The sequence below is a fragment of the Podarcis vaucheri genome (genome assembly GCF_965113315.1).
Source record: "Podarcis vaucheri genome assembly, chromosome: 1".
Taxonomy (NCBI): domain Eukaryota; kingdom Metazoa; phylum Chordata; class Lepidosauria; order Squamata; family Lacertidae; genus Podarcis; species Podarcis vaucheri.
Genome location: NC_138759.1, coordinates 95,860,643 through 95,888,350, shown reverse-complemented (window position 1 = coordinate 95,888,350; position 27,708 = coordinate 95,860,643). Strand labels below are relative to the sequence as shown.

General features: G+C 41.4%; 2 protein-coding genes and 1 long non-coding RNA gene across 11 annotated transcripts in view; 2 read left to right on the top strand and 1 right to left on the bottom strand.

Annotated features, from left to right (window-relative positions):
• ZNF148 (zinc finger protein 148) overlaps positions 1 to 7,638 on the top strand; it is a 38,588-nt gene extending 30,950 nt beyond the window's left edge. For all 4 annotated transcript variants that reach the window (XM_082235284.1, XM_082235285.1, XM_082235282.1 and 1 more), the window contains one exon: positions 4 to 7,638. In XM_082235284.1, coding sequence (XP_082091410.1) covers positions 4 to 1,608 — 1,605 coding nt within the window. In that variant the 3' untranslated portion in view covers positions 1,609 to 7,638. The remainder of the gene's footprint in view (positions 1 to 3) is intronic.
• LOC309539523 overlaps positions 1 to 15,234 on the bottom strand; it is a 32,868-nt gene extending 17,634 nt beyond the window's left edge. Inside the window, exon 1 of one of the 2 annotated variants that reach the window (XR_014222850.1) lies at positions 15,049 to 15,234. This is a non-coding gene — a long non-coding RNA (uncharacterized lncRNA). Of the gene's footprint in view, positions 1 to 10,906; positions 11,105 to 15,048 lie in introns of those variants that run through there. The other variant, XR_014222851.1, reaches the window with a different exon arrangement.
• Positions 15,235 to 16,402: 1,168 nt separating this feature from the next.
• The window catches only part of SLC12A8 (solute carrier family 12 member 8), a 63,290-nt gene continuing 51,984 nt past the window's right edge, over positions 16,403 to 27,708 (top strand). The window contains exons 1-3 of one of the 5 annotated variants that reach the window (XR_014222828.1): positions 16,403 to 16,730; positions 22,520 to 22,753; positions 24,268 to 24,414. Coding sequence is in view for 4 of the 5 variants with exons in the window: in XM_082235346.1 (XP_082091472.1) it covers positions 22,634 to 22,753; positions 24,268 to 24,414 (267 nt within the window). In the remaining variant the exon portion in view is untranslated. Of the gene's footprint in view, positions 16,731 to 17,116; positions 17,199 to 17,228; positions 17,309 to 17,501; positions 17,527 to 22,519; positions 22,754 to 24,267; positions 24,415 to 27,708 lie in introns of those variants that run through there. The other 4 variants (XM_082235346.1, XM_082235347.1, XM_082235348.1 and 1 more) reach the window with 4 other exon arrangements.

Sequence of the window (27,708 nt, the reverse complement as noted above, 5' to 3'; positions counted from 1 at the left end):
CAGTTCTTCTCAAGGACTGACCGGGTGTTGAAACACAAACGTATGTGCCATGAAAACCGTGACAAGAAACCCAACAGAAGTGCCACCAAAATTGGCCTTTTGACTCCTGATGATGATCAAGGCTTCCCAATGCCTTTGAAGGACAGCTCTTTGCCAAAGAAGAAAAGGCAAAAAACGGAGAAATTGAAGTCTTCTGGGCTAGATAAAGAAGGCGGGGCAGATAAATCTGAGCATAAGAAAGATAAGAATGATTTTTTGCCTTTGTATGCTGGCAACGCTAAGATCAAGGATGAGTATATGGTGGCTGAATATGCAGTGGAGTTACCACATTCTTCCGTCAGTGGAGGGCACCTACAGGAAGCAAATTCTGGAGAAATACACCCACCTAAACTGGTGCTCAAAAAAGTTAACAGTAAGAGGAGCCTAAAACAGCCACTAGAGCAAAGTCAGACCATTTCATCTTTAGCATCTTACGAAGACAGCAAGGTTTCTAAGTATCCCTTTGATCTTGTGGATAAACAAGGCCTGTTGGACTCTGAAGGCAATGCTGACATTGACCAAGTTGATACTTTGCAGGAAGGCCCCAGCAAACCTGTACACAGCAGCACAAACTATGATGATGCAATGCAGTTTTTAAAGAAGAGGCGGTATCTCCAAGCAGCTAACAGTAATAGCAGAGAATATGCCATGAATGTAGGCACCATTGCCTCTCAGCCTTCAGTCACACAGGCTGCTGTGGCCAGTGTCATAGATGAAGGTAGCACAGCCTCAATACTGGATACATCGGGGCTGAATGTGGAGATTAAAGGCAACCATGACAAAAATGTCATTCCAGATGAGGTACTTCAGACTCTCTTAGACCATTATTCCCATAAAGCTAATGGCCAGCATGAAATAGCTTTTAATGTGGCTGATACGGAAGTGACCTCTAGTATATCAATCAATTCTTCTGAGGTGTCAGAAGTCACACAAACTGAGAATGTTGCAACAAGCTCTCAAGGTTCCTCATCCGATAAAGCCAGTATGTTACAGGAATATTCCAAGTTTCTTCAGCAAGCTTTGGATAGAACTAGCCAAAATGATGCCTATTTGAACAACCCAAGCCTTAATTTTGTGAGTGACAACCAGACTCTTGCAGGGCAACCAGCGTTCTCTTCTATAGACAAGCAGGTCTATGCATCTATACCAGTCAACAGTTTTCGATCAGGAATGAACTCTCCATTAAGAACAACTCCAGACAAGTCTCACTTTGGACTTATCGTTGGCGATTCCCAGCACTCTTTTCCCTTTTCAGGTGACGAGCCAAATCATTCTTCCTCATCCTCTACCCAGGACTTTCTGGATCAAGTTACTTCTCAGAAGAAGGCAGAAGCACAGCCTGTCCACCAAGCATATCAAATAAGTTCCTTTGAGCAACCGTTTAGGGCTCAGTACCATGGAACAAGAGCTGGAATATCATCTCAGTTTAACACTGCTAATGGGCAGGTGAACCTGCGGGGACCAGGGACAAGCGCCGAATTCCCAGAATTCCCTTTGGTGAATGTAAATGATGCTCGAGCTGGGATGAACTCTTCACCTGATGCCACAACAGGCCAGACATTTGGCTAAGAAAATCTGTAGAAATAACACGGGCACTTTAGCATGGGTCTGTCAAGAGCGAGCATCTTCTGTATAAGATGGAGTCAGTCCTATACAAATTTAAGGCCTTGGGTTACAACAGAAAAGTAAGCCGGTACAGAGTATTGGCAACTGCTTTTTGTGTGTGTGGTTAGTCACCATTCTTTTTGAATTGCCTTATATGTGGGTGTCCACTGAAAAGGCAGATGGTTATTTGCTTGCTGGAGATCAGGAGCTTGCTATGCTGAGATTTTATACAAGACAAAAGAAACCAAAAAACCCAGATAAGATGTCTCTCCTGTAATAATTTCTTAGTTTGGTAACATTGATTATTTTGGGGAGAATGATAATTATGAGATTATTCATTTTGGAATTTCCTGGTTAGTTAGTCAAGCCATTGCACTTCAGCAGGGAACATGAATATAGACTGTACAGATAATATGAACTTAAAAGTTTTAATGTCAGGAGATGATGGCTAGACAACTATAGTGCATTCTGAGGGGGAAATCCATTTTATCAACTCTCTTAAAAAGTAATACACATAATATTCCTTCTTGGTTTCTTTGAATTTCCTTTTACAACACTTAGAGAAAGGTAATTATGTTTTCTAGATGCACTCCCCTATTTAAATGTATGATTCAATTAAAAGTACTTTAAAAGGAAAATACTTACTATTAATGCATTTACTTCATTCCTGAAGTATTGCATATTTCTTTGTACCTTTGAAGGTAAACATGACTCTTTATGTTTTTATCTCCAAATGACAGGTATCAAGATGGTTAGGATTGAACTAAAATGCTTTGTAGATGACATTCCCATTTCCATAATGTTTATATGAATGGTGAACTCCAGGTTTTAAGAGTTTAAATTGTACTTCAGCCTACAAATCTGCAATAATTAACGTTAGAGCACTTAGATTCTTTTCCATTTTTCTTTCTTTCTCAAAAATAAAACTATTTTAGACCTTTAGGTTTGATGTGGCTGCATCATTATCACCTTACATAACAACAGAAGAGTTATCTTAATGAACAGTTTCATTGCAGTTTTACTAACTAGAGCTGGTGACTGAGAACAGTGACCAAAAGATAAATGGTCAAACTTTTGCTGCATTTCACAAATAAATTAACTGCAAACTTTATCCCTATCCCCTGTGGTTGTTTTAATAGTAGACTGTCTTGAGTTACACTGTGTGGTGCAATGATTAGTTCTGTATACAGTTTTAACGTGCTGTGCTTCGACTTAACATAAATGTCAGGATAATAATCATTTTTAAAACTGAAGCTTTTATTTTCATTATATTATACATTCACTAATGGGCTGCTTTAAGGTAATATTGCGGGCAGTGTTTTACCTAAAGGCTGAGCGACAGGAATGCAGATACATTCCCCCCCCCAAAAAAAAGCATACTCAACATTTAGGCAGGGGAGATGGGTGCATGTATTATTTTACAGCTTCAGGCCTGCTCACCACTTCTCAAAGATAGCCCTAACAATACCTCCTTCATTCAAAAAATTTAAGGAAAGCAAAATTTCAATTCCCACAGAAAAACCATGTTTTAATTAAAATGGTACTCCTAATTTTTATTGCCACAGTTCTCCTTTGTTTCACTTGTGCAATTTCGGACCCATTTTAGAATCTACGTGAAAGTCATAGGCAGCTACTGCAGTAGCCAAGACGCATATGTTATGAAATGCCTTGTTTATTCCTATAGGTCACAAACAGGTTAATTTTACAGGACAGTGTTGTTATATCCCATTACTCCGCATAAGTTGTCCAAGGATTTATTTCGTAGTACAGTAAGTAAATGCAACCGTGGTACTGAGTCAAAATAAGCACACATGAAAACTTCTAAATAATGGAACTTTTTAGGTCTTTTTAGTTTGTCTCCTGACCCACACCAGCACAGCTAGTACATAACATATTTTAATTTAATCAAGCATTTGTGGCCCAGTGTTTGAGTGCACCACTATTTGTACAATTAACATTCAGTCGTGGTTCAGAGAAGTAAACAGGACTGGCAAGTGAGAGTTGTACACATTTAGTATCTAGAGGGAATGGCTAAGAGTCTCTATGTGTATGTAGATATGGCAGGACAGTAAGGCCAGGGTGTAAAGGCTATGGGTTGTATCTTGTGTCCCACTCATGGGAGTTTCTTTGTTCCGGGAGAGCTTTCCGTGAATGGAAGGGTGAGGAAGGCAGTTTTTTGCAAACTCCCGTTTCTCTCGCAACCCTCGTGTCCTCCTCCCACGCTGCTCCAAAGGGACCCCAACCCTCTGGAGGAGATTAGTGGGGGGGGCAGAGGGGACTCAGATGAAATAAGTGAAATGACCTTCCCATTCTTCATTCATTGAAGCACCGACTTCATCAAAGAACCATCTTTGAGTGGAGGGGTACAAGTTGAATACAATCCCTACAGTGAGAAGACAAGGGGATGCTTCTCTGAAAGTGTCCATTATGAAAAAGTGAGCAGAGGGGAATGGAAGGAACTGTGGCTAGGATCCAAATGTGCAGGGACAAGCATTTCCACGTTTACCCTTCTGGTGGCTGCTCTTTGCACTGCATAGAGGGAGTGCTGTTTTATAGCATTCCAACATTTTTAGAGGGACTTACAGGGAACATGAGAGGCTGTAGTTGAGGAGAGGCATTGGCAAGTGATGGAATATAATGAGCAGAACCTCCACCTGTGGCTCTTGAGAGTGCCCCCAGGAATCATGTAAAAACCTGTTCCTAAGTTGCTTTTTAGAAGAAGAGAAAATGACACAGATATATCTTAAGCCTCGTCAGTTATAATACAGACCTATTATATACATGCTAGGAGACAGTGTTAATAGAAATACTTTCTTAATAATGCTTTTTAAAGTGTATTTAGGAAATCTCTGCTATGGTTCTACAGTCCTGTTAAGCTCAATGTTATGTTTGGATTCAGGTAACTTAAACTCTTTGAAACTAGACTTCAGTGCAAACGTGCTGCTTAATTTTCTCAATTTTTAATGGCTCATATTTTGGGTGACTGCTGGGCCTGAGTGTCCCTTTTAACACTAATTTCCTGTTCCTTTTACTTTGAATATAAAGCAAGTTAATGAAGGAACTGACTTTTGGGCTTAAAGCTGAAGTAGCTCCTTTTCCTTCTCTTTGTCTTAGTTATTCAGAGTAAACAATTGATCAAAGATGATAAATCCATTTATCAGAAGAGAAACCGCATCATGTACTGCAGTGTACTCTATTTCTGAAGAAAAGTTTAGAAGGATTTGTTTTTCATTTATATGGATCGCCTCTTCATGCCTTTTCTGAAATTAGTTTAAGAGAATTATTACAGACTTCCAGCTATTGTAGGTGGACAAGGTTTTTGAGAGAAGGAGCAGTTCAGAGAAAGTACAGTGAAAGCTTGAACGTTTGATTATTATTAATGAGGATGCTAATCCCTACACAATATAATTTCTCCTTGTTTTTCTTCAGTGGTGTAAAGTTGTGTAGTCAAGGTCTTATGAAAGTATGACTATAACTTTAACCAAGCATATTGCAAAACCTATGTACAAATACTGCAAACTAAACCACAGTTGTCAAAATGAATGAAATACATTGTAATGTCATATGCCTGCTTTTGTTTGCTTATTTATTTTGTGATTTTAAACATGGGTTTTCAAGTCACTAGTGAATTACTGAATTTTTAGTATAGCTGTTTGATTACATTTCCAAGTTTTTCTGGCTTGTTTCCTGAAAAATTTCCACTTGGATACATACAGCATATTCCATGTTTCTTTAGATTAATTTTTATGATGTGTGTATCATATTTCGTAAATATTTGAAACGGATCTAAAATGGATCCAGGATCAGCCTGTTTGAGTATTTCAGTATTAACTTGCTTTGTATTTGTAAAATTGCAACCTAAAATTTTGTTGGGTTGACATTGGACTCGCAAGTTGCAGGGGAGTAGCTATTAGAATATAGTTCAAAGCTTTAGAAGGCAGAAATGTGTTAGTGATCTGGGTATTTTGGTTGGTAAAAATTCAAATGTAAGTTTTCCAGTTATTATTAATAATAAAACAAACTATTTTTATGTTTTCTTAAATTCTGCTCAACGGAAGCCTTGTGACTTTTGGAGATGCTTTCCTTTTATGTTAAGTGCATGTTTGTTAGGTATATGTAGGACATTTAAGTACTCCTTTTGCAAAACAAAAAACAAAAACATGTTCTGTGAAAGTATTGCAATGAATGAAAACCATTATGTTTTAAAAAAATAACTTTCATTATTTCCAAACAACTTTGTTTCAGGGAAATTTTCTAGTTGCTTTTGCTATACTTGTATAAAATCATTGTTTCAATAATAATTTAAGAGAGAGATAGTCTGGTAGTGAACACAAACCGAAGCAAGCAAACCTTTCTCAAAGTAGTTTCTTGCTTTCTTTTCCCCAGTGAATGGAAAGGTAAAAGACAAAAAAGTGTAAATGTTTATTTTATTTTTTTATGCAATATTGTTCTGTAAATATGAGTTATCAAATAAGGATGTACCTATGATTGAATCTTTGATTCTGCACAGTTAGAGTTTATATATAAAATATAAATGTGTCTTGACAATCAAGGACTTACTGTCAGTCTTCCTTTATGATGTTTTATTAATGTTATGCATTCCATTTGTTAGACTTGAGTACAAATGTGGGAATTTGTATTGTCTGTAAAGTATGTAATGTTTTTACAGCTTGTTTTAAAAAAAGGAAAAAAGAACCTTGTATATAAACAGATCACAGTACTGCTTTATATCAGGAGGCATATGATGTACTGTATGTAAGCAATAATGCCTAACAGTGCTAACTTTGCAAGTAGCATAAGGAAAGTTCCAAAAACTGTTTGGGGAGTTAATAGCTTTGATTAAGTTAATGGATATTCTTAATTGTTTTTAATCAATAAATTCAACTGTTTTTTGGTTTGTAGTATATAACATTGTTTACATAGCACAATCTGAGTTTCAGGGAGAGCAGGCCTTAGATCTGCACCTGTGCACACATTCATGGTGAAACTAATGGCTCAGATGCGCTTCTGCAAGATGAGTTAGTGTCCTTATTTTTGAAGGAAGGAGAAGGATTTGCTCCTCCAGTTTCCACACCAATTGAATAAGTTTGAAAATTAATTTTAAATCCTTCAATCTCAGTATGGTTTTGGTATAAATCAGGTTCACGTGATACAAAAAGTGGTTCTTGTTCATAATTCACATTGCAGTTGAACACTGAGTCATGGTTGATTTTGATATCATTTTGCCATAGGGATTTATCAGCTGCTGAGATGAGCTTTATCTGGAGTTCAAGCAAAACAAAACCAAGTCAAAAAGTTTGAACAATGCTTTCAGACTGTACAGAGCAACATAATTATTTGAAAACTATCATTGCTTTGGTGGGGAAAGATCGCCGATTTATAAATGTGTATGACCTACATTTTATAGGAAGAAATGTTTTTAAATGCTAGTCATTTATATAATATGTGCTTTGAAGGATTTGCTAGTTCACTTCTGTCACTTTTAGTACACTGGTATCTTTTTATATGTAATGTATGCTTTTTATTATTGTAGCGAAGCATTTCAGTAGAAGGAATTTTGCAACAGTGTTCAAGGAGATTTTATTGTTGGAAACTAATTATACTGGATTCTGTCTCTGTAAGTTTTATCTTTATTTTAACAATGTCAGGAAAAGGACCTTGGTATTCAAATAAACCCGATGATCTGCTCTTTTTTTAAGGATACATTGTGTGATTTGCAAATGAGTCCACAAATTTTACGTTTGGTAGAAAATCCAGGACTTATACACAACTTTAAAAAAATATTAGGGGCAGAGAAAGAACAGAAGAATGCTGCTGGAATTCATTTTCTGATACAGTATTTCCCCCTCCCCCCAGCATCCATACGCCTTCTTTGCCTTTCAGTTCATAAAATCCCCTATAATACCAGTAAAGGAGATTTCAGTGGTCATACAGTATTACTTTAAAAAATACAAGCGATCTGTCCATTTTACTGTGAGTGTTGGGGTTTTTTTTTTTTAAAAAGCAATTAAATTCCCAGTTTCACTAATTTAAAAATGTGTATAAGTAATATAGATGCTTTTGTATGAAACTTGAAAGTATGAATTTGTGTAATTATTTTGTATTTGAAATAAATTAGGTAATGCAGGATTCCTGAGGAATCAGGAATATTGTGATGATAATGTGTTTGTGTGGTAGTTGTGTATGGACATAACATCAGAACATTTCATGGATTTTGTGAGATACATTGAGAAATTGCTGTGTGGATACTTGCACTCTAGTCTAGGGAAGATGCACGTACCTTTCTGTACTCACAGCCAATACCTCTCTGTATTTTGGACCAGAAAGTGCCATCTTCAGTCCTGGATCTCACAGTTCATGAAATATGGCCAGTAGTTTGGTTCACCACTTTTGTGAACCGAAAGTCATGGGAATGGATGGAATGGTTCCTTCTATTGTTCAGGGGCTTATGTCCTTTGGGACTGAAAAGGATTTCACAGGCCATTATTGTTTTGCTCCCCTTTTCTATAGATCTGAATGTTCTGGGCTCACGGGGTCTGTGCATTTGAGCCAGATTTGTACTTCCAAGCAGTGCCATGCTTCAGCTACAGTGGCACAAGCACTGAGTTGTGTAGGTGGAGCTCAACAAGGTCCACTGCCTTCTCACAGAATCAAAGTTAAGATCTTAGTATTGGAAAGAGTTTCAAATAGCAGGTATGGGAGATGCAGAAAAACACAAAAAGCCAATATAATTTTCATGCAACAATGCCCATTACTGCACAGGGGTGTTATTTCATGTACCCAAAGACCTTTGCAATACTGGAAAGGGAGTTCTGCCCAAATAATAATGGGATTTATCTGTTTAAGAAACAGAGTGCAATTTGCTACTTTTTGACCTTTTTCTTTATGGTTAATTTATTTGGAGTTTATAGTAACTATTGAAAAATGTACACAAAGACAGGTTTGTTTTTTAAAAAAAACTTATTAAATGTATAAGCAATGGCTGAAATCTCAGTGTGCTCTGGCTGCTGCAAAATAAAAATACAGAACTCTGCATTATGAATTAAGGTTTACAAGAGATTTTTCATGATAATTTAGTTACAACAATTGAAGAATGCATACATTTCTTATGTAGCAGAAGATTCAGCTTCATTCTTGATATAAGCCAATGATTAGTCTCTGGGTATTCAAAGGGCATCTCTAGCTTTGAACTGTTTATGCACATTACATTTTTTATAAGGTATATTCATTTTGCATTAAAATGTCTACGGCTAACACCTCAGTTACATTACTTAAAAGGCCAATTCTACATTGGATAAGGAGGAAGAACTGAAGGCGAACAAACTACCAAATTTTCATCTCTAATGGGCTTGCATTGGCAGAATGGATTGGTATGGTGCTTATGTATCACGCTACCAATATACATTTTTACTTCTTTACTAAATCTGTCATTTCAGCAAGCTATACATGTAGAAATGAGTGGAAATGAATGGCTGTCAACTTCAAAGCAGCCAGGACCACTCTCTGTGTTACAAAAGTATTCTCAAAAGAAACGACCATTTTTGCAGGGCTGCACCTGCTTGCATGTGAAAGCAAAGGTTTCAGCAAGTGATCTCTTGGGTGTCTGTATAAAGGGGGCAGGCTAACAGATAATGAGTGATGTCTTCTACATGTGGTTGACTACCAATTCAAAGTATTTCTGCATACGAGACCTTGTTGCAGCCATCCAAGACTGCTGTGGGCATCACTTGGAAACAGCTCAATAATGGCATTTCTTAAGGAAGCTGGTGAAAGTTGGATCAAACAACTAGCTCTAAAACGCTCTGTTCTCAAGAGTGGATACCCAAGGGGGGTAATGCAGTGTTTCTAATTAGTTGCAGGTCCCTTCTGGATTCTATCCAAAAGAGCCAATCCATTGGATGACGCTTAGTCAAAGTCAAAGCAGAGCTCAGTTCTGGAAAATAATGTTAGTGTAAAACATTGGCAAGCTGCATTCTAGTTGGTTATCATCTGGTTCCATATAGCACAGATCAGGAAAACACTCAATAGGCATGGTAGCATTATTTTAGCATACTTTAACTGAGCAAGCACAGTCCACTCTTGCCTTAATTGTTGGCTACCCAGATTATGTACAATGAAGAACTGCTGATATTTCTGATGGATAGAGAGTATGGCTTCTGGAAGAAAAGTATTTTGCAGTTTCCAAAACTTTAACGGAGTTCAAATCAGAGCTCCAGATTTCAATGTCATAGAGCATCTGGGTTAACACTTTGAACCTACCCTAAAGATATTTGGTAGCAATAACCTGCCTTCCCTTATTGTAATAGAATTTCATCAATGTTCCTATGGTTTCCTGTGCCTTTAATTTCACTGCCTCCATATGATATTTCCACGAGGGTTTCATTTACACCTAGATATCTAAATAAGTTTGTTTTATAGCCTGCTGATCCAAGCACCATCTATACCCGGAGGGTACGCTGGAGTACTTTGACACAGAACCTGTGGACCGCACACTGCCTTGTCATGCGGGGGGGGGGGCTGGGGGCTGGGAGTGAAGCCAAATTTTGATGCCTCACTCCACTCCTCATGCTGCTTTCTAAAAGCCACTTAAGCAAGGCTTGGGGAAGGAGGCCTGAGGCTCTGGCAGGATCCTAGAGACCTCCCATTTCCTTTTGAAAGCTGGGAAACTGCTAACTCGGCTTTGGTAAGGCGGTAGGAAGCCTCTAGGACTCTGTCAGAGATCTCACACCTTCCCACAGCCCAGCACCTTGCTTAGCCAGCTTTGGCAAGGCAGCACAAATGTTGCTGAGGGCTGCCAAAAAAAGGCCTCAAGGGCTACATGCCACCCTTGGGCCACATGCTAGGCCACCCTGATCTTAACTAGGACTGTCTCTGCCAGGAATCACAATCCTGGTCTAACCTCTAGGACCCTTGTAATTCCTGCTGCTTTTAAAATTGGTGTCCTCTTCAAGATTTGCAGGTCCTATATTACTGGTATATAACCTAATGCAGGGGAATTTTAATTTAAAAGTACAAATGGTACAATGTCCAAAGTACAAATGCATATTCTCAGAAATCTGCTCTTATTTTAAATATGTGTAAAATGGATTTTGTGCACCTTGTAGCTTGAGAATTAATTTGGTATGTGGGACACTCAATTCACAATGCATACTATGCCCAATGTTTCCTATAAATGCCACTAGTTTCAATCATATCTAGTATAGCTGCTTGTCTGTTTCCCCTCCCTGCCCATGTTTATTTCACTGTTGTAATGAACAGGTACCTGTAAATCCTGGTTCTATGCCATCTTAATTACAGTCAAGGCTTGTGTGTTGAAGGCAGGTCCAAACTTGACATCACTGTGAACTAGAATGCTTGATATAACCATTTCTACTACTGTACTTCCAAGAGCTTCAGCTCCTTATGAGGTAGGGCGGCCAGGTCTGATTGTCAAATGAATATTGATGGTATTCCCATTCTTTCTGACGATTTCTGATGATTTCTATGGGTTTGCAAGGAAGAATATTAGTATTCCATTGTGATTGTCACTTGTAAAAGGCAACTTAATATTAAAACCATTTTTTCCAGATTTTTCTGAAGCAGTGAATTGTTTGAAAAGTTTTCTGTTTCCTTACAAAGCATTATATGTATACCTATCTTGGATTCCTCTTCCTTTGGATCATCTTTGTCAGAATATGCAGATAGCAAAGTATCACTGCCTATTTCAGTCTCTATGGGGGTATGTATGTGTGTGTACATATATATGGTGCTTTTCTTTAGCAAAAAATAAATTAGGTGCCCGTACTCATAACTTGATAAAAGTGCTGTGGGTGACAGCACAAAATGGCTGCAATAGACATCAAAAAAGTCATGGTACTCGATATAAATGAGTGCCACCACACACACAAAAGCCTGCATACACACATTATAAAGTGACCAATTGTCTTAAAGTAATGGCATATGAAACAACCATGCTTTTTCTCCCTTCCTTGTATAAAAGACTTGCAATTTCCACATCATGAGGAAATCATGGTTAAGCTCCCATTGGATGCCATAAACATCTGCCTCATATCATCAGGAACTGGTTAAAAACACAACTGACTAATTGCAAAGAAGTGCCTACAAGCTTTTCATTCTTGTAAAAAATATATATATAAATAAAAAACACGGTCCTGAGTTTATGTGAAAAGTGACACTCATACACTACAATCAAGAAAACCCGAACCTCATTTTTATACAGGTTCACAAATGTTAAAATACATCTTCTTAAAGAAAAGACAGCCCAAACTTATAACACTATTTCACTAAGTAAATTTAGGTCCCAGGCCTCACCTAAAGTGGATCACCTCTATAGCAACTCAAACACTATTCAGGTATATGGTAAAAAATTAATAAGTGGGTCTTCAGCTGAAAGTGTGCGTTAAAAATAAGTCCTCAGTTGGGGGGGGGGGTTACTGTTTTACAAAGCTTACAGTTCATCTTGGAAAACACTTTTTGTTAGCCTGCCCTTTTATTTTAAATATATACATTGTGAGAAATTAGCAGTTTTCAGAATAAAGCTTCACCAGTAGCTTTTCCCCTCTAGGGTGAAAAAATTTCCACATTTATGCTAACAATATTTTGCTCCAGTCCCTGACACATGGCTGTCATGTGAAAACAGTGGTACCTTTTGCCATCCCAGACTGAATCTCTCCAGTACGCTATTACTTAGCCAACGCTATAGACCAGGTATCTTCAACCTTTCTAGACCCAGGAACCACATTTAACCCAAGCATGCACTTAGGGATCCATTTCTTAAGCTATCCCCACATACTTGCATGGTGGTAATAATAATAATAATAATTTTTTATTTATACCCCGCCCTCCCCAGCCAAGGCCGGGCTCAGAGCGGCTTACAAGCAATAATAAAAACAAGATGAGTGATTACAACTTAAAAACAAAAATAAAATACAACATTAAAATAATGGAACATTAAAATATTAAAATGAAGCCTCATTGCAGGAGAAGGAAAAGAAAAAAGGGGGGGAGGGAATCAAATTGGCTCCAATCCAAAGTAGTGCTCCAGTTGCAACCCACCGTGGATCAGGCTGCAATCCACTATTGAGTCCCAACCCCCAGGCTGAAGACCAGTGCTCTAGTCTAGACAATTAGAATTGCATTGATGTGGATAAGGTCATGGAGATCTACTCTTGCCTGTGTGCCATATTCACATATTCTGCTAACTGGATTCTTATTTTCTCTGCCACCATAAATACACAAAACTTAAAAGCCTAAAATGTTTATTCCTCCACCCCCTGATGCTGGGAAGTCATCAAGTTCTAAAACAACCACTGCCACCACAATCACTATCAAACCACACATTCCCAGTCTGGGATTCATTTGGCTGACAAGTGGATTATACATTGCCCAAATGGATAAATAAAACACAGGCTAAATTAATCCGTTGGTGTTTGAATATTTACCCTGTTCTCTTCTTCAAGCATAACAACAATCTCATTTGCAGTGCAAAAAGCACTTTCCCCACTAAATCTTTTACCACTGACAGTTCATCTACTCAGATGTGAAGTGTGTGATTAGAATGTTACATACCCCAGCCAAAACTTGTGTTCACCCCACGCCATTCCCTTGATGAGCTGTGGTTCCCTGTGTCCTGGGATGAAATGTATCCCACAGCTAACAAAAGACAACTAGGAACATTCCCAGTAAGATCACATGAAATTTCTACACAAAACTAGTCTTTTAGTGAAGTGATTCCCTGCCAGGGCCTTCTGTTTTGCTTCATTGGCATCTTGCATGACACGTCTGCAGAGGATCCTCCCCCCCCCTTTTTTTTTTTGCTTCTACACTAGTTCTAAACCACAGAGCCTAGGGCTTGCCGATCAGAAGGTTGGCAGTTCAAATCCCCGCGACGGGGTGAGCTCCCGATGCTCGGTCCCTGCTCCTGCCAACCTAGCAGTTCGAAAGCACATCAGGTGCAAGTAGATAAATAGGTACCGCTCCGGCGGGAAGGTAAACGGCATTTCCGTGCACTGCTCTGGTTTGCCAGAAGCGGCTTAGTCATGCTAGCCACATGACCCGGAAGCTGTACGCAGGCTCCCTCGGCCAATAAAGCGAGATGAGCGCCGCAACCCCAGAGTCGTCCGTGACTGGACCTAACAGTCAGGGGTCCCTTTACCTTTACATTAGTTCCTAGCCCACTCTGACATGGCCCTTGGCCTACTCTACTGATTTAAGGGCCATGATAAAAGTCTTCATCAAAGGGTACATTCTGCTCAACCAGCTGGGCTGATCCACACTGGCTGCAGGCTGGCAGTAAGTCATCCTCTCCATCGCACCCATTGCATATAGTGGACATAAAGTCAGTCTGAACCAGATAAATTCCCCTCTGACTTGCCGCCATAAATCACAGGCTTCTGGATTGCTCCCACTGGAAGGGTTTGCCTCCAAGATGCATCAGGTGCAGGGCCTTCACGATGTGCACAGGAGCTACCTGCTTTTTGCCCAGGTTACTAGGCTGTGTTCCTTCAAGCTTTTAGTGCAGGCTGTACTTTCTCGTGCTTGGCTTGGCTTCCTGCTGTTTCCTGCTCCTTTTTCCTTGCTGTCACTGCCTGTTCATCTGCCCTCTCAAAGCGTGTGACCAGTGACAAGAGCAAAGAAAAGGCCCAGCAGCCTTTACCAGTGGTGGGAATTTGGCTAAGAGGGAGGGGGCTAGCAAATGAGCAGTAGTGACAGAGGCAATATTCTACATCTGACACACATCAGATTCATATAAATGTTGCGTGTTATTAAAGGTTAATCAGAAACATGGAAGTTTTCATAGAATAATAAAAAATAATTCAATTAAGAATAACTACTCATGAGGCATCCCAAAGTGGTAGAAACATACATAAAACTAAAAACAGCTAAAACATCTGCATATATAAATACAATTAAAAACCAATACACACATACACAACTTAAACCCTCCAACATACATAAAACCAATTCAAATCCATTACCAATACCACTAGGATTAAAGTCCGCTTTGAAGGCTCCTTGAAAAAAGCCTTAAAGCAGGATTCCTCAAACTTGGCCCTCCAGATGTTTTGAGACTACAGTTCCCATCATGCCTGACCACTGGTCCTGCTAGCTTGGGATCATGGGAGTTCTAGGTCATAATATCTGGAGAGCCTTTGAGGAAGCCTGCCTTAAAGGAACATTTAAGTGTCTGAGTGGGCTACATTTTCACTTTGAGCTATAGCTCTTCTTTTAACGACATACTAAAATTGTTCTTTCCCTGCTGAAGATCATAGTTCAGATTTTTCCCTCCATTTTGAAAATTTATGTTGAATTTTGATGTTTTTTACAGCACAGGAATAAAATGGACGGTCTTTGCATGCCTTACATTTTCACCAGCCAAAGACTACGATCCTGTGGAACAGTTACCTTATTGTGAAAGTTCCCACTGATTTGGCAAGTCCGCTTGGCTGTTGCTGTGGCAACTTGAGGCCTAAAAATATTGCATGTTGTTATATAGTTCAGCTGCGGCATTTCCTATCCACAAATTATTATTCAGTGAAGTGCTGGTTTTCAGAATGATGGTAGCCCATTAGTAAACCACCACACATCCAAGCTATACTGCCCAAATTGGGTTTTACAACCTAGACTCATGAATGTTTCTAGAAAGAAAAAATGAACAAATGTAAATGTAAAAATACTTTTTATATACAGTCAAAGCACTTCATGTGCATTATGAGTAAAAAGCACTGTCTATGGCGAAACTTCACTTGGAGACCTCCTGCAACTTGGGTCTCTTTGGCTCCAAGCATTGCATGAACTCAATGGGACTTCAGATGTATAGAGCTCAGGAAGTTACCAGATGAGAATGCACCATAGAATGACCTATAAAATGTTCTCTCTTCCACGACTCCTTGCACTATAATATGGAAAATGCTCTCCTGATTCCACCATCAGCAATACAAAATATTTGTTAGACCTTGGACAAAAATATGGTTCTGTTAGGAAGCAGCTAACCCTATTGGGAGGCATTCATCTCATTTTTCTGGTATTTGTGCACCAAAAGACATGCAATGTATTATGAAAGGAAGCATTTTTTAAAATAGCTGCTTGCCAGAATCCTGTTGATTTTGTGTATTTTCTTTGGTTTAGCCTTGATAAACCAGTTCATCTGGCTCTGTTGTCATGCACTCTTGCTCATTCAACATATGACACTTGCGTCGCTTGATTTCCCTTCCTACTTAAAAAAAAATTAAGCTATGCTAAGACAGGAGAAGAAAACTACTAAATATAAACGACTGTGACAGGCCTCTTATGAAGAGGAAGCTTCAGGGTTCAGAGCTAATTTTAGTAGTTTTTCCTCTCTTTTCCACAGAAGAATTGTAAATGCTAAGAGGATGTATGTGGTTTAAAAACCAGCTGGGTAATTAATTGTGCTCCAATATTATTTTTCTATAAATGGGGGAAAAAAACATAGGAACACAAAGTGCCTTGTGTATTTAGTACAGTATTATATTTGTGTGTGTGTGATTTGAGAGCTCCAAAAATCCCACCGAAAGCCTGTTTCTGGAGTAAGGTTTTTTGTCCCCTTTTAAAAGTAGTACTGTAGTAGAATTGGTAACAACAACAATTATTTATACCACACACCCCTGGCGGGGTTGCTTTCTGTCCTCACGGACCTATATATAAAGGATTATCGAAATATCTAAAACCTCATTCCAAAGTTAGAGGGCAGCCTTTTCACCCACAAATAAAACTGATGCAACCAGCAAGATGTGCACACATCTAGGCGCACCAGAAATCCTGATCTATAATGTCACCGGTGAGAGGGTGTGCTATCGCCCTCGTATTCTCAAGAACAAACGACTCAGTTAAAACCCTTTTTGTAAAGCCCGAAAGGTGGGAGGGCCAAAAGAAAAGCAAACATCCTGACGTGGGAATATCCCTTCCTGTCCTGCACCCAGCCACCCCCAGTCCGGCCCACGTGGCACCTGGGTGGCTGTCCGTCCCAGCTGTCCAGCAAGACTTGATCGCAAAGGGTCTGACTAGAAGGCGGCGGGGGCGGAGGGGGGAGCTGCATCCTTCGCTCTTGGAGGCCGAGAAGAAACAAGGTAAGTATCCAGCGGATCCCCCAGGCTGGATAAATTCAAGCAACGCTGTGCTGCAAGGTGTCTGTGTGAGAGAGAGAGAGAGCGCGCGCAAGAGCGCACCCTCAGGAGGCAGTGGGGAGATCCTCAGGGAGCTCGCTAATGTCTACACTGACTGGCAGCTGCTCTCCCGGGTTTCTGACAGGGGGCATTCTTAGAGATGCCTGGGACTTTGTGCTCTGGAAGCTGCGCGAATTCAGGCTGAATTCCAGCAGTCCAAAGGATCCGGGGCTTGCAAACTGAGGAGGCTAGTCAGGAGTCGCCCTGAAAGAGCCCGGCAGCCGCTATAATACTGTTTTTCACCGACGGCGAGGCGGCGCTCGCAAGGGGCACGAAGCAGCAGGTTTTCTCCAGTTCACGAGCAGGCTGCAAGCGGCCCCGCCCGGATGCCGTGAGAAACCAAGCAGGCAGCTGAGGCGGCGGTCGCAACAGGTGCCTCCCGGATCCGGGAAACTCCTACGGCGGGGCGCCGTGAACGTGGAAGTGTGGGCAGGCCCGGGCGCGAGGCAGGCCTCGTCAGCTTGGGAGGGAAACCCGCCCAAGTGAGCCCCGCCCGCACGCGCTCCAAGGGCTGCTCTCGGGAGTCAGAAGGCGCGTGGAAGAGACCCCAGCGTTTCCCGCCTTTCCCCATCGCGGCGCCTGTCGCGCTCAAACACCCGCAGCAGTTAGGGGAGCCTTCTTCCGAGCTCAAAACTAAAGTCTCGTTATGCCCTTTCCTATTTTGGAATTATATATTTATTGGCATAGTGCTATGTTTAAAGTATGTATTTAAAAGTTGTATTGGAAAAAAGAGGATTTCATTAATTGGGGGGGGCGTTATAAGAAAATATCACGCGCGTCAAGGTGATGGCATGTTAAACGAGGTGCGGCTGGCGCCCCTCACCTCTTAGGCAGGGCTCCAGAGCTTTGGAACGTTACCAGATCAGGACACCATTTCAACGTGCAGCGCTTTGCTTAGCATAAAGATTCAGGAATATTTTTTTCGGGTGCGGGGTGTGGATACTGGATTTCGGCCATCACTGACACAGGAGCCCCGCGGGAAAAGCGGGGAAATGAAAAAAATGAGTGAAAAATGCGTGGAACAAGGCAGCAAAGGCAGAGGCCGTGTGCGCTTTACGCTTTAGTCCAGCTCCAATGTGTTCCCACTGCTGGTGTGCTCATGAGGTTAGTCCTAGTCCATAGGTATCCTGTAGAAATGCTGCTCTTTGATAAACTTTCCCTCAGACAAGCTCCCTTTTTTAAAAAAACATAGGCCAAGTTCGCATAGTAGTTGAGATGAGGTGCTCACATTTGGGACAGACCTTGCACATGCGCAGATGACAGCTTTATGGGATAGGAGTTCGCGGTCGAGGTTGCCAGGTTGCACCAGGAAACCAAACAAGTACAGTGTTACCTTGGGTTAAGAACTTAATTTGTTCTGGAGGTCTGTTCTTAACCTGAAGCACCACTTTAGCTAATGGGGCTTCCTGCTGTGCCGCTGCTGCACGATTTCTGTTCTCATCCTGAAGCAAAGTTCTTAACCTGAGGTAATATTTCTGAGTTAGCAGAGTCTGTAACCTGAAGAGTCTGTAACCAGAAGTGTATGTAACCCGAGGTACCACTGTACTGTAATCTGCATTGGGTGAAGACACATCCCTGTCCCCTCTCTGGTGTGAACAGCCAGAGTTACAGGGGGCTAGCCAGGTTTTTTGCTCTGGGTGAAGCCCCCAGATTAGCACCATTGAGGCTCCCAGCCTTTGTGCAAATGTGCGTAGAGGGGTGCCAAACTGGGTCTTTGACCCGGATGAAATAAAGCCTGGTTTCGCCGCCCCTGTGTACAGCAACATAAAAATACAGTTTTCTGTAACCCTCTGCTTTCCCCACCCCAAAAATAAAGCCAGTTCCGAAGGTTTGGAGAACTTTAGAGATGATGTGGGATGTGGTTCAAAGGGCTACAGATGGAGATGATGAGAGACTCATTGGAGATCATGGACTTTTCCTTTGTGTGAGCAGGTGCTCTGGATCAATGGATCAAGTCCTATTCATTGATTGGTGATATTATTCAAGAGAGATACCCAGACTTTATTTATAAAATATTCAAGACTTACAATGCAGCAGCTCAGTTTACAACATTCTCTTGTAGTGCTTAGTATTAATGAAAAGCCACTATAAGATAATACTACAGGAGACTTTCCTTAATGGTGTAATCTCTACTCCTATTACCCTGGCTTTACTTGAAAATGGAGGCTGCCTGGGAAGTTATGGTACCTCAGTAAAACAAATGTTTGTGTCCTTACAGGTTCTGCATTAGGTTTTATTTGCTGTAATGCATTTTCACTTTTTAAAAAATTATTTCCCCCTTGAGTACTAAAAATAAGGTGTTTTAAAGATATGAGGTGAGATGTTGGTTAAGGCTTTTATTTAAATGAAGTTATGCGAGATCTTGGATCACTTTACATAGCACAGCCAATAAGAACCTCTCTAATAGGAAAGGGAGCCCCATCGGAAGTCAGTGAGACCACATGTACATACGGCGAGAAATATATTAACCTTTTTGTTTTTATAAATCAGCCATCTGTTGAAAGCAGTGATTTCAGCTTAGAGAGCTTCCTTAGTTTTGTGTTTATTGACAAAATATCCTAAGATGCAAAAGCAGAAATTTTGGTGTTGCTAAATGAACAGAAAAGGCTCAACTAGTCTTGGAGAGATGTGATTTAGACTCAGTCTATATTTGCATGATAAAAGCCACAGAATCTGCTATGGATATAATTTGGGCACAATCATTTTAGCTGTATGGAATTAACAGCTCAACTGTTATACATGTATACTATGCATGTATACTCAGAAATACGGTAAGTCCCAGTGAGTTCAGTTATGCTCTGGTTAGTGGATGCTCTGGTTAGTGGTAGAAGAGAAGAATGAGTTAGTGCAGCATTTTGAAACAACAATCCATGTTTTAGGACAGGGGTCAGCAAATGTTTTCAGCAGGGGGCCAGTCCACTGTCTCTCAGACCTTGTGGAGGGCTGAACTATATTTTGGAAGAAAGAAAGAAAAAGAACAAATTTCTTTCCCCCACAAATAACCCAGAGATGCATTTTAAATAAAAGCACACATTCTACTCATGTAAAAACACCAGGCAGGCCCCACAAATAACACAGACATGCATTTTAAATAAAACACGTAAAAACATGCTGATTCCCGGACAGGAGCTGGGACCGAGCAACGGGAGCTCACCCTGTCGCGGGGATTCGATCTGCCGACCTTCTGACTGGCAAGCCCAAGAGGCTCAGTGGTTTAGACTACAGCACCACCCGCGTCCCTAGAGCCTTTGGAAACCTGGGTTCAATTCCACAGTCAGCCATGAAGCAAACTAGGTGACTTTGCTTGGGCAAGTCACAGTCTGTCAGCCTAACCTATCTGACAGGCAAGGATAAAATGGGGAGGGGGAGAGCCGTGTATTCAACCTTGAGCTTTTTGGAGGAGAAGGTGGCCTATAAATATGACAACAATGATAACAGCTGAACTGTAGTTTAATGTGACATCCAAATGCTACACCTTACTGTTTGGTTAAATCTAGTTGAATATGGAAAATGGGTTTTTGATCTCTTCATTAAGGGGTCTTATGGTCTGTCTGGTGTCATTTTTCACATTCTTCAGGGAGATACAGTCTTTGGTGTCTTTTAACGTTTGAACCTGCCCCTCAAACTAAATGTTTTTGTCTTTTCTTTACCATGTTGATACCCTCTTCTTTAACACCAACTGGTTCCTTATAAACCACATTTTTAATCATTTTTTATAAAGGTAAAGGGACCCCTGACCATTAGGTCCAGTCGTGACCGACTCTGGGGTTGCGACGCTCATCTTGCTTTATTGGCCGAGGGAGCCGGCGTACAGCTTCTGGGTCATGTGGCCAGCATGACTAAGCCGCTTCTGGTGAACCAGAGCAGTGCACGGGAATGCCATTTACCTTCCCACCGGAGTGGTATCTATTTATCTACTGGCACTTTGACGTGCTTTTGAACTGCTAGATTGGCAGGAGCAGGGACCGAGCAATGGGAGCTCACCCCATCGCGGGGATTCAAACCACCAACCTTCTGATCGGCAAGCCCTAGGCTCTGTGGTTTAACCCACGATGCCACCCGTGTCCCTTTTTTATACTTAGGCACTAAAACTAGCATGAGCAGCAATACAGGTTTTCTTTTCGTTTTACTTCTTTTAAGCACTGGGTGCTGAACAAAATGTGGACATAATGCCAAAGCTCTCACAAAATAAAATTTCTGTTTCAAATCTTCTTGAAATTGTTGGGGGCGGGCAGGAATAGCTTATTAAGAAACCATTTTTTACTTGCCTGCCATGTTAATGTTCTTTGCTGGCTTTTATGACAAAGACTATTTGCATAAAAGCTCTATCTTTGTTGCTGAGAGTTCATTCCCCCTGCTGCTTTTTCCGCTGCATGAAGCCTCAATTGCACTGAAAAACAGCAACCAGTGGTAGAGCTGGCAAGGATTCCTTCCTTCCACTGGAGGGGAATGAACATCAGGGAATCAGTGAACCTTAACTGCTTCATTGCCTGCTTAACTGGCGATTTGCATAAGGTAAAGGAAGTGAGTGGTAGTGTAAGGATTTGTCTGTGCTTTACCATCACAGGTGCCTGGGAAGGTAAAGCAAAGAAGGGTTGGGCTTGTTTCACAATAGTCTACCAGGAGAGCAAGGATGAGGAAGGCAGCTGGAAAGCAGGATAGGGGAGGGGTGGCTTCTTACTGAGCTTGGACAGTGGTGGCAGCTAGATTCTGAACATCAAGGTGCAGATGAATTGGGAGTCTGCAGTGGGAAGGTCAGGGAGATAATCCTGCTTTTGTATACCACAATGTGGGTTCTCGAAGACCCATCTTGCCTCTACATCCTCTCATAGACATTGTGAGCACTATATTTCTCCCCTTTCTCCCGCCAACCAGCATGGGGAGGGATGAGACAAGAGTTGCCTGCCCAGCAAACCTCTCCTTTTCAGTTCTAGGTGCTTCTGATGTCAAAGTGCTGGCATTGTAAGGAGTTAGGGAAATCAAACAGTACACCTGGGAAAAGCAAAACCATGTTTAGCATTTGCCTTGTCATCCTTGCTATGATACGCATGTTTTTGCTACAGTCTGATGTTATTATTCCAGTCTCTGGCCCCCACCTACCCTGTGTATTCTGCCTTGGTCAGACCCCACCTATAGTTCTCTGTCCAGTTCTAGGCACCACAGTTTAAGAAGGATGTTGACAAGCTTGGAATGTGTGCAGAGGTAGGAGACCAAGACGATCAAGGGTCTGGAAACCAAGCCTTAAGAGGAACAGTTGAGGGAGTTGCATATGTTTAGCCTTGATAAGAGGAGACTGAGATAGCCATCTTCAAATATCTAAAGGGATGTCACACAGAAGATGGAGGAAGCTTGTTTTCTCCTGCTCTGGAGGGTAGGAACCAAACCAATGGATTCAAGTTACAAGAAAGGAGATTGCAACTAAGCATCAGGAAGAACTTTCTGACAGTAAGAGCTGTTTGACAGTGAATCAGACTCCCGCGAGAGGTGGTGGGCTCTCCTTCCTTGGAGACTTTTAAGCAGAGGTAGGATGGCCACCTGCCATGTATGGTGTAGTTGAGATTCCTGCATTGCAGGGGTTTGGACTAGAAGACCCTTGGGATCCCTTCCAACTCTTCTGTTCTATGAATCTGTGATAAAACTCTTGTGCCTGCATTCTGAAGGTGATGGTAAGTTCTGTCTTTTCTCTGAACTAGGTGAAGTACAGCAATGAAGCCTCTGCTTTGCATGCCTCATCTGTGCAGGAACTCACTTGAGCATAATAGCTGACACTGAGTTCTGTTCCCTGCCCTGTGGCTTCCATTATCATTATGGCATCACCCTACATCTACAGTTTTAATGTGAATGGCAGACTGTTTTTGCCCAGGGGCAACACCAGCATGAGGAATGATGGACATGTGCAAGAACTTTTTCACGAAGAAGCACAACAGGTATGTTGCAAAAGCCCTGGTTCCCTACAGCTGAGTTCTGAATTCTGAAACATTGCAAGGTGGTGGGAGTAATGCTCTGAGAAGAGTCCAGATTTGTGTTCAGTTTACAGTGTGTATATAAATTGTGATTTATTTGTTTGAAAGTCTCCGTGGATCATTGATAATTAATCACTTTGTAGCAAGAGCCACAATTGCTACAAAGCATTGGAATAGTCTCCAAATTAACGACCTTGAATATTGGTATCAAAAGCTGTGGCACATTGCCTTATTAGAGAAACTCGCATAAAAAGTGAGAATTGTCAGGGGACGAAGTACGCAGAAGTTTGTGGTCCTTTGGCATGGCTTTATTGAGTATACAGGAGCTAGTTTACATGATTATCTCCCACCTGCTGCATATTCTTGTTTGTCCTTACAGTAATAACTTTTGGTTTGGGTGGGAGTCAAGGGTAATGTAGAACCTGCAAGGAAGATGCTTGTTACCGTATTTTTCGCTCCAACACCCCCCCAAATACCTGTTTTTGGGGCTGGGGGTGAGGGATACTCGGGCTTCCCCGCGCCCCCAGCCCCAAAAACAGGTCGGGTCCCAGAGCTTGGGGGAGGGGGGAGCCCGAGCTTCCCCCGACCCCAGCCCCCAAAACAGGTCGGGGGGAAGCGGCGTTGCTGCGCGCAGCTTTGCCGCTTCTCCCGGAGCTTGCGGGGCTGGCGGGGGAAGCCCGGGTTCCCCCCGACCAACCCCGGGGACCACACATTCGCTTCATAAGATGCACAGACATTTCCCCTTAGATTTTAAGGGGGGGAAGTGTGTCTTAAGGAGCGAAAAATACGGTAATTAGAAAATGTCAATTTATTTGATCAATTCTCCCAGTTGTTTCTGTAGATTATTTATTTATAACAATCCTTAACCCTGCTTCATGTTTTGCAATTTGTTTTGCATAAATTGAAATAGTTTCAGAAAATAAACCAACAAAAATTATTATTTAAAAAGGTTACTACTGAGGCAAAAAGAGAGAGGTATTTGTGAAAACAGGACTTGCTGGCAAGCAGTTTTTTTGTTTTTGATTTCCTTTTTGATGGCAGGGGCGTGGGATAAGTGTCAGAACCTTTTGCCCTTACCTACTGGTTCCATTCTTAAACATTGGCACTGAATCTAGTTGCTGATAAGTAGGTCTTTGTAGGCTATAATCAACAGGGGATCTGGGTTTTGTTTGTAGTAGGGTGGGATTCAGGCAACATGATTACCCTTCATAAGATGAAGAGCTCTTCTGAATCAAACCAAAGGCCCATCTCTTCTAGATACCCGTTGTCACAGTGGCCAAGCAGATGCCACAGTAGTGTGACTTATTTAGGATTCTCATTTCCGTACAATTAACTGCCCTGGGGGCAAGAACGGGGCAAGTTCTGTCATCCTTAAAACATGCATTTTGCAGGCATTATAGTACTGACCCTTCGTGCCTCTGCTGGTGCCGAGCAAGATGAAAAAGCAAACGTAACCTTTAAATCCTATTTTCATTCAGAGTTCTCCGACACACAACAGACCTTGGTGGAAGATACATCTTTTTGTTTGGGAACCAGTGCTCTTTGGCACTTGGGATGGAGTCTTTACCTCTTGTATGATCAATATCTTTGGAGTAGTTCTCTTTCTGAGGACAGGGTGGCTGGTGGTAAGTATGGGGAACTAAATGACAAGCCATACAGCTGTTGATTTGTCTTGGAATTGGTTTTGACGTCCTTAAGGTATTGCATTTAAATTAGTACTGAAAGCCTGTGTGCTGGCGACCATTCTTTTGCCTAATTATCTTTAGGTCTTTCCACCATTTCTTCTGTAATAGCTGCTGAATGCATATTCATTTGGATAGTCTTCATCACATATCCAACCTCCAGCTATGGTGTGTCTGTTTTTTAAGCGGCTTGCTGACACACAAAACACACACATGCAAGCAAGTGGGAGATATAACTGGAGCACTGGCAAACAGCCCAATCCAGCCCAGTTAAGACTATAATGAGAGCAAATAATTTTAAACCAGTGTGCTTTGGTGTCAAGTCAACATTTTGCCCTGCAGGCCAACCTGATTACATTCTCTGATCATGTGGAGAAATTTGCATAGTATTTGGTGCTCTCGGCCTCTGTTTGGACCACACTGTTGTAGGGATTGATCCTTTTCAGTCACAAGTGGTAACAAGATGATTTGGCTAGATGACCTTTTGATCCTTCCACCTCCTGATGAAATGTGGGAAGCTGTGATGGAGCAGAAAGTGGCTTATACTGACTGCAGCAGCAGCAGCAGCAGCAGCAGCAGCATACCATGCCATCCACATGGCGCAAAAGCTATTCTGCTAGGTTGACAATCCTGTTATTATTACCAAATATTTAGCATGCGGTTCTACCTTGGCACAGCTGAGTGCTTAGGTGGCCAGAATGTATTCAGGTTGGCACATCCCCAATCACTTTGCCCTGTGCTGTATTATGGTAGAAACAGGCACTGCTTGTGCAACATCCTGGTTTGATTTGAGGTATCCCCTCCATACCACTGGGTCTGGCTTTTTGCTGGTGCAGCAGTCATTCTGGTCCTCTTACAGCCTTCTCCAGATTGTTGGTTACTTCGAAGTAAGTTCTGCTGAAATCACTTGGAACTCATCTGAGTTCAACTGATGGCAGTAGGACTTGGTTCCAAGTAAGCTCTTTAGGACTACAGCTTGCAATCCCTGTTGGCGTAGACCAGATTTAAAATTTATTTTATCAGCTCTTTAAAGCCCACAAAATTACTTGCTTAAAATATACTTGGGTTCCTATGGCTTTGTTAATTTCTCTCCCTTTGTGTCAAAATAAAATAAAATAGTAGCTTGGGCTATTTACAGGGAAGCTGATCAAATATAAATGTTCAGGTAACACATGTTGCCATAGTTACACGTCCTCCCTCATGTTCCTCCAAGCTCTACTGAAAGAACATAGTGTAGTTTGAAGTGATGGTTGTAAGCAGCACTCCTTCTGCCCAGCTGGAACAAACACCCTCTTTCATTGTCCTTATACCAAATTTATTGAGTTTTTAAAATATGTTGATAACAGTTATACAGTTGTAGCTGAGCTCCCGAACGCCTTGGGAGTCGAACATTTCGGTTCCTGAACGATTGAAAACTGGAAGTGAGTGTTCCGGTTTTCAAACATTCTTTTGGAGGCTGAACGTCCAAAGGGGCTTCCGCGGCTTCTAATTGGCTGCAGGAGCTTCCTGCAGCCAATCAGAAGCCTCGCTTTGGTTTCCGAATGTTTTGGAAGTCGAACGGACTTCCAGAACGGATTCCCTTCAACTTCCAAGGTACGACTGTATTATGAACAGTTATGCATGAACTGAACTTTAAACTTAGAAGAGTGGAACTTCTTAAAATTATTATTTAACTGCTTAAAATCTTTCTCTTTTGCTAAAGCTCCTCGGTGGTGTAAAATTTCTACTGAGTGTGAATGTGTGTACGCATTGTGAAGATTGGATTTGGAAAGTGGATTGGATTAGAATTCAAAATTAAATTGTTAAAATGGATAATTGTGGTTTTTTAAAAAAGAGACAGAGAGTTTAAACAAATATTTACAAATTGCACAGCAAGCGGACCTTGAATGCATATTGTAACCCACCCTGGGACCTGCTGGTGTGAAGGGCAGGTAATAAATCAAATAATAATTAAATAATAAAAGCCTACAGGCAACAAATGGCTAGGTGGTCCTTGAGCTGTTGATGGGGAACAAACTGGTTACAGTGGGTTTCATTGGCATCTGCCTATGGGCTGGAGGAGACAGAATATAATCACTGAGTGATATTATTAAACAGGTACCAGGGCAGCAGTAAAAAAAAAGATTTATTTTCATGCTGGCCACATGACCCGGAAAAACTGTCTGCGGACAAACGCCAGCTCCCTCAGCCTGTAAAGCGAGATGAGCGCCGCAACCCCAGAGTTGTCTGCGACTAGACTTAACTGTCATGGGTACTTTACTTTTACCTTTATCCTCCAATTGGAACACTCACAGGCCAGTGTTTCCCAGTTGTCGGTGTTTATACCACTTTTTTTAGATTTGCCTTGAGGGAGTCTTTTGTTTGTCCACCGGCATTACCCATGGACCTGTAGAAGCCTCCTGCAACCTTTTGCACCTTCTGTTCTCCTTGCACTATCACAAACTTACTAGTAGTGATTATCTGATCTGAGGGCCCATTCATTCATTTCTCATCAAAACTAGAAATTGGATGCTGCTGTTTCCTCAGAATCTCATTTCCTATCTCTCCTCGCCTGCTCCTCTAACTAACTTGATATGTATCCAGAATGCTGTAGCCTTCATGAAGTGCAGTTTCAGTTTGGAATCCTGCTGGTTTTGATGGCAGTTTCATCAGACCAAGGGGAACTGGAGCCAGGACTCAGCATGCAGACATCTGCTAGCATACAAGCCTCCCTACACAGCTATATTTTTTCTAAAAGGAAAGCATTGTTCTAGCTTTGCATCAATTGTTAAGCAAAATAAACAAAACAAAAGCACTATCAGTTTTGTGTATACTAAATATCTTCGAACTAGCCAGGACAGTGGGTGCTATTTGGAAACGCAGATGGCACAAGCATAACCTAACATGTTCTGCACAAAGCAATAATTAGTAAGCAAGAGAACCTAAAAGCCACTGCCCTTCCTTGAGAAGTCATAGCAGGAAGGAACACAATGCCTGTGGGATAAGAGCAGCACACAGAGTGCTTTGAAGATGGCACGAAGGAAGCAAAATGCTAGAGTTTGTTCACAATGGGGATCTCTAAAGCTCAGAAGAAAGGCTTAAGAGGTCACTTTTTTATTTAGCATCTGCATGCTGATAATATTTGAAGGCCTTCTGACTGGGTTCATATGCTAAAAGCTGTGAAAACAGAAGAATAAGGCCTGGCTTCTGCTTTCTGTAAAGAGATGCATTAGAAATCCCCTTAATGTAGTAGTCCTG